Raw genomic sequence first — 16012 nt, 5'->3', positions numbered from 1 at the left:
AGAGTTGATGTGGACAAGCTTTTCCCTTTGAGAATAGGGAAGATTCAAACAAGAGGACATGACCAGAATTAAGGGACAGAAGTTTAGGGGTAATATGAGGGGGAACTTCTTTACGCAGAGAGTGGTGGCGGTGTGGAATGAGCTCCCAGTGGAAGTGGTGGAGGCAGGTTCATTGGTATCATTTAAAAATAAATTGGATAGGCATATGGATGAGAAGGGAATGGAGGGTTATGGTACGAGTGCAGGCAGGTGGGACTAAGGGGAAAAAATTTGTTCGGCATGGACTTGTAGGGCCGAGATGGCCTGTTTCCGTGCTGTAATTGTTATATGGTTATATGGTTTATATGGTTAAGGCAGAAGGAGAAAGACCAAGTGTGGCATCTCACACAGTAGCACAGGGACATGCCCTGGGAGAGGGAGTGGTTTTGGTGTCACACCTCAGAATGCTGTAAGGGGTTGTGGCCCAGGGAGAGGTCTCAGCAGCTCAGTTAAAATGCCACGCATAACAATGTCTGGTCTGTTGACCATGGGGGCTGGTGTGGCAGAAGGTATGGACATGAGAAGGACAAACCATCTGCCTGGTATGGATAAATCATCTTCATACGTTATAGGAGAAGAATTCGGCCTTTGGGCCCATCAAGTCTAGTCCGCCATTCAAACATGCTGATCTATCTTTCCCTCTCAACCCCATTGTCCTACCATCTCCCCATAACCCCTAACACCCGTACTAATCAATAATCTATCAACCTCCGCCTTAAAAATAACCATTGACTTGGCCTCCACAGCCGTCTGTGGCAATGAATTCCACAGATTCACCACCCTCTGACTGAAAACTGCTGAATAGTACATGCCAGTTTGAGGATTAAACTCTACATTAGCATCACAAGCAAGTAAATGTATCAGAGCTATAAGATTTGTGAAATACAAATAGCTTTGATGTACAAGTGTGAATTTGTAAAATTGTAACACTTGGTATGGATTTTCTATTAGTCTGTTTAGGAGCGGCACTGTGGGGCCACGGTAGAGCTGCTGCCTTATAGCGCCAGGGACCCGGGTTTGATCCTGACCACGGGCGCTGCCTAAAAAGAGGTTTTAAGTTCTCCCTGTGACCATATGGGTTTTCTCCAGGTGCTCAGGTTTTCTCCACACATTCCAAAGATGTGCAGGTTTGTAGGTTAATTGGCTTCTGTAAATTATCCCTAGTGTGTAGGAGAGAGTTAGATTGAGCTCTAGGGGCTAGTGGGATCAAGGGATATGGGGAGAAGGCAGGCACGGGTTATTGATTGGGGACGATCAGCCATGATCACAATGAATGGCAGTGCTGGCTCGAAGGGCCGAATGGCCTCCTCCTGCACTTAGTTTCTAACTAGTGTACGGGGTGATGATTGGTCGGTGCGGACTCAGTGGACCTGTTTCTGCGTTGTATCTCTAGTGTCTAAATCCTGATATCTTCCTGGTGTAAATATTGTGGCAGCAGAATGCCGTGTGGAAGGTGTGATGAGTGAGTGCTGTTTTCTTTTCCAGATTGAGGAGGAGATGCTGGCATTGCAGAACGAACGCACTGAGAGAATACGAAGCTTACTGGAACGTCAGGCACGGGAAATCGAGGCTTTCGACTCTGAGAGCATGAGACTTGGCTTCAGCAACATGGTGCTTTCTAATCTGTCTCCAGAGGCTTTCAGCCACAGTTACCCTGGAGCCACCAGTTGGTCTCATCACCCTTCTGGAGGAGCTGGACATCACTGGGGTCACCCCATGGGTGGCCACCACCCAGCCTGGGGTCACCCGATGTCAGGTGGATCCCACCCCTGGGGGCATCCGGCCGGCCCAGTGGTGGCGGTGCCCAGAGGTGGGGGTATGGGGGTGCGCAATAGTCCGCAGGCACTCAGGCGGACAGCTTCCGGGGGCAGGTCTGAGCAAGGCATGAGCAGAAGCACAAGTGTCACATCGCAAATCTCAAATGGTTCACACATGTCTTACACATAAGTTGAATTGGCCAGGGGACAGGTGTGTTACTGCTCTCATGCCTCCATGCTCTGCACAACCCCCCCCACCCATTTGCATCATTTTGAAAGCCTTCTATTGGTACATTGGTCGCGGTGCAGAGTGCAGGCATGCTTTTTTTCGCCTTTCAGGAAAAACAGGTTTTTTTGTGTTAGTACAGAGTTTCATTTGTCAACATTTCATACTGTATTCATCCGTCTGATCAGTCCTTGAAACACGTGAACAAAGGCCAAAAGAAAATAGTTGTTGAACCTGGCGATCCCCAGCTGGTGGCTGTGTGGGTTTTAGTCCCATCCCTCTCTACATCCTCAGCAGCATCCTTCCTTATTGTGGCTTGACTCACTTTACATCTTAAAACAAAACACAACACTATAGATTGCTATTAGTTTCTGCCGGCCATGTCACCGTATACCTTTCAAGGGCTGAACCAGTAATCTCACCAGCTGCTAACGATCGCTATATTTGTTTGTCTGCTGCAATGGGTATTGTATGGAAAGCAAAATACAGGAGGTTTACACTCCATCCCATGAGCAGAAAATGAATGTTGTAATCCAGACTGGTGGTTGTGCTGTGTCTGGGAATGGGACTGTATTCTAGTCTGGTACAGCATTGGTATTTATCAACAGCCTCAAACCTGCATTCGTTTAGTGAACACAGATCAGTTACTCATCTGGCATTAACCCGTTGCTACATTATCTGTGATATATTTAGCCACTAACATGTCCAAAATATGGACACTAGTTAATAGGAGGAATATTAATTTTAACTAATACATAACAGTGATGCCATAAGTAAGTCGCCAAATGATAGATTAAAGGAAAAACTGCCTTCTGCTAAATGTTTTGATCTGTCCCGTTCCGTAATATCCAGATTTGTTCATTAAGTGCAGCACTTCTTTTGGGCAATGGCACGCCTCCCTACTGGGCATGTCACGTGACCACGGGGGCGGCGCTGAGCGTGTCACGTGACCACGGGGGTGATGCGGAGCGTGTCACATGACCACGGGGGTGACGCTGAGCGTGTCACGTGACCACTGGGGTGACGCTGAGCGTGTCACGTGACCACGGGGGTGACGCTGAGCGTGTCACGTGACCACTGCGCATGTCACGTGACCACGAGGTGCAGCTGAGTGTGTCACGTGACCACGGGGGTGGCGCTGAGCGTGTCACGTGACCACGGGTGTGACACTGAGCGTGTCACGTGACCACTGGTGTGACACTGAGCGTGTCACGTGACTACGGGGGTGACACGGAGCGTGTCACATGACCACGGGGTGACACTGAACGTGTCACGTGACCACGGGGGTGACGCTGAGCATGTCACGTGACCACGGGGGGTGATGCTGAGTGTGTCACGTGACCACGGGGTGATGCTGAGCGTGTCACGTGACCACCGGGGTGACCACTGCGCATGTCACGTGACCACGGGGGTGACGCCGAGCGGGTCATGTGACCACTGAGCGTGTCATGTGACCACGGGGGTGACGCTGCTCCTTATCAACACTCCAAATTTAACATATTTACAAGCTACCATAGAAATGGTTGAATTAACAACACATTACCATCACTAAAACCCATCTGTATTGTTCTTAAAACAGAACACTATTTTTAAATTATACAGATAGTATAATTTTATTTTTAATAAGTAAAGATTAGTGTAATAGGCTGTTGTACAATGTGTTTTGACCTCGGCATGTGTCAGTAGAGTTGCATCGTGCAGGTCTACGAGTTGTACAATAATCTATTGCTACTCTGCTGTGAACATTATCGTCCCTTCAGAAAATACACTGCAGTAAAACACTTCCCTAAACTTCAGGTTACATCAGTAAAGTTTTTAATTGAAGAATGTATGTATCTGTAAATATGTAGTAAATTGGAATTGCTAAAGCTGCCAGCCTAGGTCTGACTTTTTTTATATACTGAATTTAGGTTCTTTCATTGACAACAAGAAGAACTTGGTGCCATTATTAGCACCGGTGAGCATGCCTATGTATCACTATTACTACTCTGTAGTATAATGTAACAAGTCTTAATGTGTTAAACAGACAAGGAAATACATCTGAAAGCTCTGTGTGCTTTGCATCCTTCCAGTGCTGACTGACTGACTGACTGACTGGGCAGTACAAAATTCCATGTACATACTGCATTCCATATGAACATTACATTTGGTATAAACTTATGTTGAAGTGACATTAAATCTTGCCAATAACCTACTTTTTACGTCATGCTGCATTGTGTATCATGTGACAGAATAATTTTAGATGTCAATACTTTGCCAAAATCAGTAATGTGAGTAGGAAGGCAGGTTGGATAAAGTGTTGAACTTCAGTGTTATTTGGGCAAAGATTGAATTGTTCCACAGCCTCATCGCCCGCCCTGCCCTATGTGACCGATTTGTTCCTACTTTTGGTTTTTATTACTGGCCTCCTGTCCTGTCCTGTCCTGTAGATTGGTGTTTGCACCCTTCTCTGAGAACATTGCAAATGTTGCTTTTAAGAGTAAAAGTGCTTTGAATAGAGCATGTTTCTACTTCTGGGAGATGTCAGTGTTCACACAGGTCGTTTATACAGGGTGCGTGAATGACTTTTCAATACCAAATCCATGTTCTTTCAGCAAAAAAAAAACAGAATTTAGTGCCATCATTAGCATCAAGGTGCTTGAATGATTTTGTGGGTGAAAACTCTGATTTTAAACATAATGGATATAATCAATACTGCTTAAAGGCAATCCAAAAGAGCCCAGCCAGTATTGTATACTTCAATATTCGAAGAACAGTTTGGTGTGTAAACTGTGTATCCTCATTATATTAGTGCAGGTGATGATCGAGTAGGATTTACTGGCCCTTGGAAGAACAGTTGTGATTAAGATTCTGAGGATCATCTTCAGTTCTGTGACGAGCTACAGTGTGAGAGAATTGCTGTGAGCATTCATAGACACTCATGGCTCAGAATCTGGGCACGTTCCACTGTCACAGGCTATGTGGGCCCTCGCTAACTCTACAGCCACGGAAATATTGATGTTTCTTAAATATGAGGAATTATTATTTGTAAATTGAGTTTAAGATTAGAGTTTAGTTGCAATATTAAACTTCTACCACAGTAAAATGCATTTTTAAAATATAGTGTTGCTTTAGTATTTGTTACAAAAGTCTTTTAATTTATCATTCACCTCCATTATTTTAAGTAAATGTGCCCCTTTTTAAAAACACAGATCTATTTGTAGTTTTATTTCTAGGTCTCCAATTGTAATTGTTGATAATGGACACATCATTTGGGAAGTTTGCCTGTTGTGAACTTTTCAATGCCTTTTACCATCTCCTGGAAGGCCTGTGAGTGCCAGAACAATTGTCTTTCCATTCCACTGATCTTTTCCTTTCCTCGACGAGGAATACTTGGCCCCGTATAATTCTCCACCTGACTGCAAAGTGTGAATCAGAACTTCATCATTGGGAGATTAACTGGCAGCTTGCCATACAAGGTGTGGAAGTATTGCCACATTATCATGCTGTCAGTGGCCACAGTCCTTCAATAGGTTGAGCAACCAAAATGAAGAGTCACAGAGCCATTTTGTTTCCCCCCCCCCCCCCCCCATTTTGCACACTGATACGCTACCTCTGCCCAGTAGATGAATTAGAAATTTAAACTGATCAAAAACGCAGTGAAAGATAATGGGATTGTTAAAGTTCATAATGCACAGCGACTGAAAATGGTTCATGTCCCTCACAGACTTTACTGATTCATTTACAACAGTAACTCAGGTAGAAAGTTTCCACTGAAAATGATGTTGAATATTGCCACTGATGCACATCATATTCTCTCCTTGGATGCTGCCTGTCACTCTGGATCTGTATAGTTGAATATATACACTAAAAATCAACAATTACTAAACAATTTATCCAATCAACTTGCCATTTTTCCTCTCACTCCCTCTCTCCCTCCCCCTCCCTCGTTCATTCTCTCTCACACACATACACACCCCTGATGAAGTTTATATTGAAGCAGGTCTAAACTTGACCAGACTTTTTCCTGCTTTGTTACACAATCAGCCCCACTCATTTTGTGGAAGTACTTTCAAGATTCCGTCTGATCTACTTTTATCTCCCTGACAGTTTTGGAACATGACATTATTGAACAGTGTGCTGTACTGGTTAATATCAATGTGTGATAGAGATATACATAGGTTTGCAAAGAAGAAAATGTCACCCCTTTCACGTGGAAGTTAAGCCGAATATAATCCATTTGGTAAGTTGTTTTTTAACAAAAGACTGTGACCGACCGCTTAACTCAATTTTTAAGTTAAAAATGAAACTTCTCATTGGAGGCCTGTTTACAGGTAACTTCTGCATTGGTAACAGGTTACAAAAAATACTGAACCTCTTAACTTTCTAACCAATTATGTGAATCGTATAGTAAAATAAACTGCACTCAACTAGAACACTTTGTTTGAAAGTAGAAGTCGCCCAAGGTAGCTTTGTCCATAATATTGACTGCATGTTTAGGTAGCAGTTAGGTGGTAGTGCAATATCCAGACAAGGCCAAGAACTGAACTACGCAGCTTCACAAAATAGTCTTGCCATGGATGTTATTTGTTTTGAGGAGCCAAGTGATGTATTCTGTAATTGTAAATGCTGACAGGGAATCTGAAGGAATGGTAGACTTATAAATGAAGATTGTTACAATCTTGTACAAGTTGGATTATAGGCAATGGCTTCAATCATAATTACCTGCTCTGTTTGTGATTGGCTTCTAGTTTTCACACACGATGTTAGCTGGGAGCATTAGATCTAAATGATTGTTGAACACAATGAGATTGCAGTCAGTCTGTGATTTGTTCTCTGATTATTTTTTCTATGGCAGTAATTGATGACTAGCTGCTGGCATGTCTTGGCTTTGGCCAATCTCGCTGGTTATAGGTGAAAACGCTTGCATACGTTACACTAAGTAGAAAAATGTACATCATATCTATAACATTTACCACTTTTAAATAACAAAATGCAACCATCAAAAATATTTGCAACAAACTATCTATTTCACTATTAAAACATAAAATGCTTGCATTCACTGTCTGAATGAATATTGTGATCTAGCTCATTTGGCTCTGTATTAATGTTTCTTATTTACAAATCATAACTGCATTTAGCCAATTGGGAGTCCATATGTAGCTTTGGTAATGTCTTTAACAAATGGTCGTAAGATCATTTAACCACACTCCAAGCTGAGAGCAACGTGGAAAGGAAAATAAAAGTAAACAGGTGAGCTGACTAAACAAAAATGAGCATCCACCTGTAATAAATGTCCCTCTGTAAAAGTTGGAACTGAAACTACAAATTCCTTAGCTCTGCTCATCCAGAACCATTGTAAAGTTTTCTGGATTGCTGCCAATATGCTATTTTCCCTTCAGCTTCAGTTCTCCCCTTGTCTTGATGAAATGTTACAGGTCCATCAACAATTGGCCAATGTTACTGCCCACCAGTCAGGACAAGAAGGAAAGGGAGCTCGCCAAGAACTATGTAGTGCTAAAATCTGTGGAATATTCAACTGTAGGTTTATTATGGTATTGTAGTAATCGTTAATGTGTAGTACTGAGCTTCACCCACCGTTGAGGTAGGGAATGACTACATGCTGTTTGATAGGCTAATCTAATGTCCTTAGTTATATAAAAATCCTTTTTCTCTTGCTATAGTTGTTGCTGGCTCTAAACTAAAGCTCTTTCCAGGGGTTCTAAATAAATTAATGCAATTCCATTTTTTTAAAATATACTATAGACTGCGTATAATCAAAGATGGCCTAATGACTTGACATCTTGTAAATGCATAATTTTATTAACAATTTCTTTGCAGTAAGATATTTATATGGTGTAAAGGGTTACAAGAAAACCACTAAACCCGCACAGTACTTGAAAAGGATATTTGTACTAAAATGTTCATTACCAACAATGCTACTATCAGTATCCCTTTGTTTTAGTATGCGACAAAAAATAGTTTCATGTGCATTAGTAATGATGAGGGACTGTGAGAAATGTTAATATTGTACATTTTAAATAGCTTGCAGAAATTGTGACAAACACGAGATTTCTAACTTAAACATGAAAAATGTTTTAACACTAGTCCCATGGGGTGAAGACAAAACATCATGAATGTATAACCTAATCTAACCTAGAGCAAGCAAATGGCTGGTTTTAAAAAATCAGCATGTTTCAGCTACTTCAACTTTAATCCGTACATTTCTATTCTATTTTGTTGTTATTTTCTCTCTGCCTAATTCTGAATCTTATTTGCACACACATATGGTAGAAAATTCTCAATTTTAAATTTTAACAACCAAATCTGCTTGAATTGATTTTTTAGCAATGTTATTCGAGTTGTTCATAGCCAGTTGTCAATAAGTTCCTTCACTTATTGGATTTTCTTTTAAAAATTGTACAGTAAAAATGTCAGTATTCTGGTAACTTCTGGTTCAACATACATTAGCTCATATAACCTGTATTAATTGTATAGATTGTGAAGTTAAGCTGTTACCAAGTGTCAGAAAAAGAGAATAGGGTCATATGTAAAATTTTGTTTGTAATGATCCTTTGTGTCATTACAAAGGAGATGTTAAAATCAACTGTAATAAAGTAATTTTAGTACAACTTGGGTATTTTTCCTTCTTTCAAATAGTTATTGTAATGTTAAATTGCAAATTAACTTCATAAATATGAACACTGACTCCAGTGAAATCACAGCTACAATCCATTGGATACAATTCTCAATTTTATTAAGATTGCTCCCCAATTTTCAAAATTAAAATCCTAATGAATGAAGAAAGTATTTTAATTTGACTTGCAAGTCACCTGTGGAAGATGAGATAAACTTAAAAATTAAATCACAGTGTAAAAAAACCCCAACATATTTTGTGACTTTTGGGGAAATACGAAGACTTCTAAAAATTATAAAACTGCGTAAGCTGAAAATCAGAGACAAAATGAAGCATTGTGGGTCAGGCAGCATCTGTTGTGTGAGAGTGGTAGTGAATGTTTCACATCAAAGGTCTTCTCACAACTTGTTAATGTTTGATGCAAACCCAACTGTAGATCCAGGAAGAGGAATCTGAGATGGAACAGGATGGAAATTGACAGAAAATGTGATGTTATTCTCAGCGTCTGCATGAATGTAGGAGGAGAGTTGAGAAAGGGGTCATGAGTAAGATACAAGTATCCCAGACACAAACTGAACATAGCTCATCTGAGTTCCCACAGCTGCACGTGTGATTTGTGTCAGGGGTTATGGGGGGGAAGGCAGGAGAATGGGGTTGAGAGGGAGAGATAGATCAGCCATGATTGGCGGAGTAGACTTCATGGGCCGAATGGTGCAATTCTGCTCCTTGAACCTATCTAGAGAAAGTGAGAGGAGTTGAAGTTGGTCACATGTTTGAAGTTGGTTGCATTGTGAAGTTTTTGTTGTGTGCTCTGTAGGTCAGGTCCTCTTCAGGTGAAACCTCACTTACTCCACCCATTGACAATCACATATCTCCTTATCTGTATCCACCTATCACCCTCCAGGATTTGTCCCACCCCCACATCTCCTTTCCAGTCATCTACTCCCACTACAATCACTCTGAAGCTGGGTTCCAACCTGAAACATGGTCTATCCATTCCCTCCACAGATGCTCCCTGACCCATTGAGTTCCTCCAGCACTTTGTGTTGTGTGTGAAAATAAATTCTCTGCACAAAATGCACTTAAGCCCACAACATGGACTTTTGAGATGAAAGCAGTAACAGGGAGATGAAAGGATATAGTGGTACTTGGAACTAACAGACACAACATTAGGGCATGAGTAGATGAAGTGAGATTGTGTGTCTACACCTGGCTCAGATCCATTAGGGATCAAACCCGTTGATTAACCAGAATCACAGTTGTATCATCAAAAGCATGGCATGACTTTAAAGATTCCAATATCACAACTAGTTTCCCAGTGGTGGAGGTTTAGAATGGCCGGTGAAGCCAATATTGAACGGAAATTGTTCATTCAAATTGCTGTTTTGCAAGTGACAGGTGGGGTTATTTGAATTTTTTTTTTAACCCGGTGGGTGGCATGGTGCCGCAGCGGGTAGAGCTGCTGCCTCGCAGCGCCAGGGACCCGGGTTCCATCCTGACTACGGGTGCTGCCTGTATGTTCTCCCCATGACAGCGTGGGTTTTCTCTGGGTGCTCCGGTTTTCTTCCACATTCCAAAGACGTGCAGGTTTGTAGGTTATTTGCTCTCTGTCAATTGGAACTTGTCCCCAGTGGGTAGGATAGTGCTAGTGTGCGGGGAGATCGCTGGTCGGCACGAACTCGGTGGGCCGAAGGGCCTGTTTCCACACTATCTCTACAAACCCGTCTTTATCAGTTAAAATTAACAACAAAAAATTGGTGTCAGTCAGGATGTGAATTGTGTGATGCTTTGTATCTTCCTGATTAAATAGATATCACCAATAACTAATATCATCAAGGTCATATCCTTTATTCTGTCTCGGGCTCATACATTTCTGTTCTCTGGTGATTAGTGGAATATTTTTCTCTCTGATCCCACATTAAAGGTAGAATCATATCACAGAAATTAATAATCTACCAATTAATTTTGGATTCCTCTATAATACTGATAGCACTGTGACGTGATGTGCAGAATGAAATTCACTGTCATTTTCCAGAATAATTGTTTCATTGAGAATAAAATCAGCCAGCTGGATAATTAAAGATAGTGGGAACCTCATTGAAATGCTCATTGACTGAAGCTGAGGGTGAGAAGGACCAAGTGATGATAATATTTAACTAAGCTAACTTTCTCAAAATCATAGCATATCCTTTATCTGACATTTTGGTTTAGTTTACAAATACAATTTACGGAAACAGGCCATTCGGCCCACTGAGTCCGCGCCGACCAGCGATCCCCACACACTAACACTCCTACACACACACACAAAGGTAATTAAACTACAAACCTGTACATCTTTGGAGTGTGGGAGGAAACTGGAGCACCCGGAGAAAACCCACGCAGTCACGAGGAGAACGTACAAACTCTGTACAGACAGCACCTGTAGTCAGGATTGAACCCGGGTCTCTGGCGCTGTGAGGCAGCAACTCTACTGCTGAGCCACCGTGTGGCCCCAAATCTTTGGGACAGAATTTTTTTTAATTGATTTATATGTAATGCTTGTGTTGTTCTTAAATCCATAAAACCCAATCTTGTTTTTAAAAAAATGGACAGGACCAAGACGCCCCATCTGCACTGGTCCCACCTGCCCATGTTTGGCCCGCATTCCTCTAAACCTGTCCTATCCATGTACCTGTCCAAATGTCTTTTAAATGTCTGTAAGATCATAAGTGATAGGAGCAGAATTAGGCCATTCGACCCATCAAGTCTACACCGCCGTTCAATCATGGCTGATCTATCTCTCCCTTCAACCCCATTCTCTTGCCTTCTCCCCATAACCCGACACCCGTACTGATCTAGAATCCGTCTATCTTGGCCTTTAAAATATCCACTGACTTGGCCTCCACAGCCGTCTGTGGCAAAGAATTCCACAGATTCACCACCCTCTGACTAAATAAATTCCTCCTCATCTCCTTCCTAGTGGAATGTCCTTCAATTCAGAGGCTTCAGTGTGGTGAAGGTGGAGAGGTCGCGGGAACTTATCCACACTGACTCAGGCTGCCTTCAGTAAGTGGCTGCTCCAGCAGGGGGTTGCGTCAGATGCTCCAGCTCCATTTATATTCTGAGAGAAGGCGGTGACATTTAGCTGCAGAGTCGATCAAGTAATTATATTCCTCAATTCACAGCAGAAACGTGTTCCCACGTGTAACACCCCCTTCCACCCAGACATGTTGGCAGTTGTGCCCCTTGTGAAGGGAATGGAGGTGGTGATTGGATGAAGTGCTCACTGTTATACCAATAACTTCACTAATATTGTGAGGGAGACGAGGGTTGTATTGATAATTTAATTATTTTTCTAATAGTTTGGAGATACAGTGCAGAAACAGGCCCTTCGGCCCACCGAGTCTGCAACGGCCATCGATGGCCCCATACACTGACACTAACACACACACACACACACACACACACACACACACACACACAGACAGAGACACACACAGACACACACACACACACACACGACACACAGACACACACACACACACAGACAGAGACACACACACACACACACACACACACAGACACAGACACACACAGAGACACACACACACACACACACACACACAGACAGAGACACACACACACACACACAGACAGACACACACACACACACACACACACACACACACACAGACACACACACAGACAGACACACACACACAGACACACACACACACACACACACACACACACACACTAGGGACAATTTACAATTTTCACCAAAGCCAGTTAGCCTAAAAAATATACACGTCTTTGGAGTGGGAGGAAACCGGAGCACCCGGAGAAATCCCATGCAGGTCACGGGGAGAACGTACAGACAGCTCCTGTAGTCAGGATCGAACCCGGGTCTCTGGCGCCGTGAGACAGCAGCTCCACCCGCTGCCCCCGTACTATAGTGATGAGGAAAATCATTTCAATCTTTTGGCAAACGTAAAGTAACACATAATAGAAATGTGTAGGAATGAACTACAGATGCTGGCTTATACCAAAGATAGACACAAAATTCTGGAGTAAATCAGTCGATAAAGCAACATTTCTGGAGAAAAAGGATGGGTGATGTTTCAGGCCGGGACTCATCCTCTGACTACAGTTCCTGTTCTAAATTAAACTAATCTATGCCAGCACATAATCCATTCCCTGCATATCCATCTGCCTGTCCAAAAGCCTCTTAGACACCACTATCGAATCTGCCTCCACCACCAGCGAGTTCCAGGCACCCACCACCCTCTGTGTAAACAACCTGCCCCCACATCTCCAGTGAACTTTGCCCCTCTCACCTTAACACCACGAGCTCTAGTCTTTGACATTTCCACCCTGGGGAAATAAGGGATGGTCCACCTTATTTTATTATAATTTTATACACTTCCCTCAATCTCCGACGCTCCGGAGAAAACAATCCACATTTGTCCAACCGCTCCCTGGAGCTGAAACCCATTATTCCTAACCCATAAATTCAGGTGCTAGGAGCAGCATTAGGCCATTCGGCCCATCAAGTCTACTCCGCCATTCAATCACGGCCGATCTATCTCTCCCTCCTAACCCCATTCTCCTGACTTCTCCCCCTTACCCCTGACACCTGCACTAATCAAGAATCTATCTATCTCTGCCTTAAAAATATCCATTGACTTGGCCTCCACCGCCGTCTGTGGCAATGAGTTCCACAGATTCACCACCCTCTGACTAAAGAAATTCTTCCTCATCTCCTTCCTAAAAGAATATCCCTTCTTTCTGAGGCTGTGACCTCTAGTCCTCTAGACTCTCCCACTAGTAGAAACATCCTCTCCACATCCACTCTATCCAGGCCTTTCACTATTCGGTAAGTTTCAATGAGGTCCCCCCCCCCCTCATTCTTCTAAACTCCAGCGAGTACAGGCCCAGTGCTGACAAACGCTCATCATAGGTTAACCCACTCATTCCTGGGATCATTCGGGACCCTCCCCAGTGCCAGCACATCCTTCCTCAGATATGGTGCTGAAAATTGCTCATAATATTCCAAATGGGGTCTGACCAGCACCTTTTAGAGCCTCAACATGACATCCCTCTGTTTCTGGTGAACCTCTCCAACCTCTCCCTGTAGCTAAAACCCTCTAATCCCGGCAGCGTTCTGGTGAACCTCTCTACACCCTGTGCAAAGCCACATCCTCACGGTGACATGGCCTGGGGCCACCATTGGGGCCCTGTTGCCACCATTGTGATGTCGGGGGCCCATTGTGACCTGGTTCTCAGTGCTGCAGGGCAGGTAACGAGGTGAGTGTACCTGGAACATGATGCTCTGGGCAGTGGCTAGCCGGCTGCAGCCTGCAGCCACATTGCCCACCCTGGCGACCGTCCAACATGGGTGTATTCCTGGACGAGTCTTGCAGGAAGAAGCTGATGGTGATGTTGACCGGTGTGGGGGCTGCATACCTGCTGTACCGAACCGTCTGCTCCGGTTTCACCAGCCCACGGGACGATGAGGAGGACTTGCTGATTGACCGGAGTGGCAACAGCACGTTGGACAGCATTGGTGCCCTGGGTGACCAAGACTCTTGCCCAAACTCCCTCAAGATGAACCTTCAGGACCTGAAGACAGTCCTGACCATTCTGCATGAGAGTAAGGATCCCATTATCCGTGGGACCATCCTAACAAGTATCTACCGTATCCCAGGATTCTCATCCCAGCAGGAGCTGCTCTGCTCTGAAGGTGGTATGGCCACCATTGCCGAGTCTCTAGATGACCCACTGGACTACATAAAGACCAGCGCTGTGATGGTCCTCAATGTCCTGAGCAATGACCCAGCCAACCGGGACCTTCTGGCCAAGTACATCCCCCAGGTGGTGACTCTGGCCACCTCCACCACCCTCCAGGAGTTTGAGCAACTCCCCTGCCTGAGGTTCCTCACCAAACTCTCCCACAACCAGCAGAGCCACCCGCCGCTCCAGCCCGTCCTGCCCGACTTCTTCCACCTGCTCCAGGTGGGTTCCTCCACCATCAAGTTCCAGGTGTTGCAGATCCTCATCAACCTCTCCAGCAACCTAGAGATGACCTTCCACATGCTGGACGTGTCGCTGCCGGACTCCTTCCTCTACCTGTTCAACTACTTCCAGCGGCAGGACATCCTCAACGACCTGCTCCTTCTCATCAGCAACCTGATCGAGATGGAGAGGAGCCTCAGCTACCGGGCAGTCAGGCACCAACACAGAGACGGTTCCCTCTTCCTGCTCCTGGCCGGCTCCAACACTCACTTCTTCAGCCGGCTCATCTATTTAATGGCCTTCCCTGATGACAGGATTAAGCTGCAGGCTGCCCGCATTGTCACCAGTCTGGGCTGACCCACCCCGCGCTGATTATTATGAAGAAAAATAAATGAAAGGAGCATAAAATGGGGAAGTGATTCTTCGTTTAACTCAACGACCTAATTATAGAGGCAGCGGTTTCTGTTCAACTGTTCATTTCCGATTCCCGAGCAAAACACAGAGTGCTGGAGGAACTCAGCGGGTCAGTCAGCATCTGTGGAGGGAATGTTTACAGTGGACAGGCGACGTTTACGCCCAGGGTCCTTCACGAAACGTCATCTGTTCATTCCCTCCACAGATGCTGCCTGATTATTCATGTTATTATTACCACTATTGTCTATATATTTGTCTCTTTGATCTATATACTGAACTTTTTTGTTGTTTACTATGATATGACTATGATTACATATCTGTTATTCTTGCTATTGAGGGAGTGCAGCGTAGGTTCACAAGGTTAATTCCCGGGATAGTGGGACTGTCATATGCTGATAGAATGGAGCGGCTGGGCTTGTATACTCTGGAGTTTAGGAGGACGAGAGGATATCTTATTGAAACATATAATATTGTTAAGGGTTTGGACATGCTAGAGGCAGGAAACATGTTCCCGATGTTGGGGGAGTCCTGAACCAGGGCCACAGTTTAAGAATAAGGGGTAAGCCATTTAGAATGGAGACGAGGAGACACTTTTTCACACAGAGAGTTGTGAGTCTGTGGAATTCTCTGCCTCAGAGGGCGGTGGAGGCCGGTTCTCTGGATACTTTCAAAAGAGAGCTAGATAGGGCTCTTAAAGATAGCGGAGTCAGGGGATATGGGGTGAAGGCAGAAACAGGGTACTGATTGTGGATGATCAGCCATGATCACAGTGAATGGCGGTGCTGGCTCGAAGGGCCGAATGGCCTACTCCTGCACCTGTTGTCTATTGGTGTGCTGCTGCAAGTAAGAATTTCATTGTTCCATTTCAGGACATATGACAACTGACCTGCTGAGTTCCTCCAGCACTTCCTTTTGCTCAAAATTCCAGCATCTGCAGTTCCTCGTCACTCAACTTCTAGCTCTTGC

At 44.1% G+C, this 16012-nt stretch overlaps 2 protein-coding genes across 4 annotated transcripts in view; both read left to right on the top strand.

The window, feature by feature from the left end:
- LOC129710879 (serine/threonine-protein kinase TAO1) overlaps positions 1-3096 on the top strand; it is a 102397-nt gene extending 99301 nt beyond the window's left edge. For all 3 annotated transcript variants that reach the window (XM_055658176.1, XM_055658174.1, XM_055658175.1), the window contains exon 20: positions 1525-3096. In XM_055658176.1, coding sequence (XP_055514151.1) covers positions 1525-1986 — 462 coding nt within the window. In that variant the 3' untranslated portion in view covers positions 1987-3096. The remainder of the gene's footprint in view (positions 1-1524) is intronic.
- Positions 3097-13938: 10842 nt separating this feature from the next.
- Positions 13939-15055, top strand: LOC129710481 (armadillo repeat-containing X-linked protein 2-like). Its single transcript, XM_055657435.1, has one exon. The coding sequence runs from the start codon at positions 14012-14014 to the stop codon at positions 14987-14989; it is 978 nt and encodes a 325-aa protein (XP_055513410.1). The 5' UTR covers positions 13939-14011; the 3' UTR covers positions 14990-15055.
- The last annotated feature ends 957 nt before the right edge of the window (positions 15056-16012 follow it).

The sequence above is a fragment of the Leucoraja erinacea genome, chromosome 28 (genome assembly GCF_028641065.1).
Source record: "Leucoraja erinacea ecotype New England chromosome 28, Leri_hhj_1, whole genome shotgun sequence".
Taxonomy (NCBI): Eukaryota; Metazoa; Chordata; class Chondrichthyes; order Rajiformes; family Rajidae; genus Leucoraja; species Leucoraja erinaceus.
Note: the sequence above shows the minus strand (reverse complement) of the source record. Positions and strands in the feature narration are given on the sequence as shown.

What these genes read in the sequence shown, in the direction of transcription:
- LOC129710481 (XM_055657435.1), top strand. Translation starts at nt 14,012, where the DNA reads ATGGGTGTATTCCTGGACGAGTCTTGCAGGAAGAAGCTGATGGTGATG.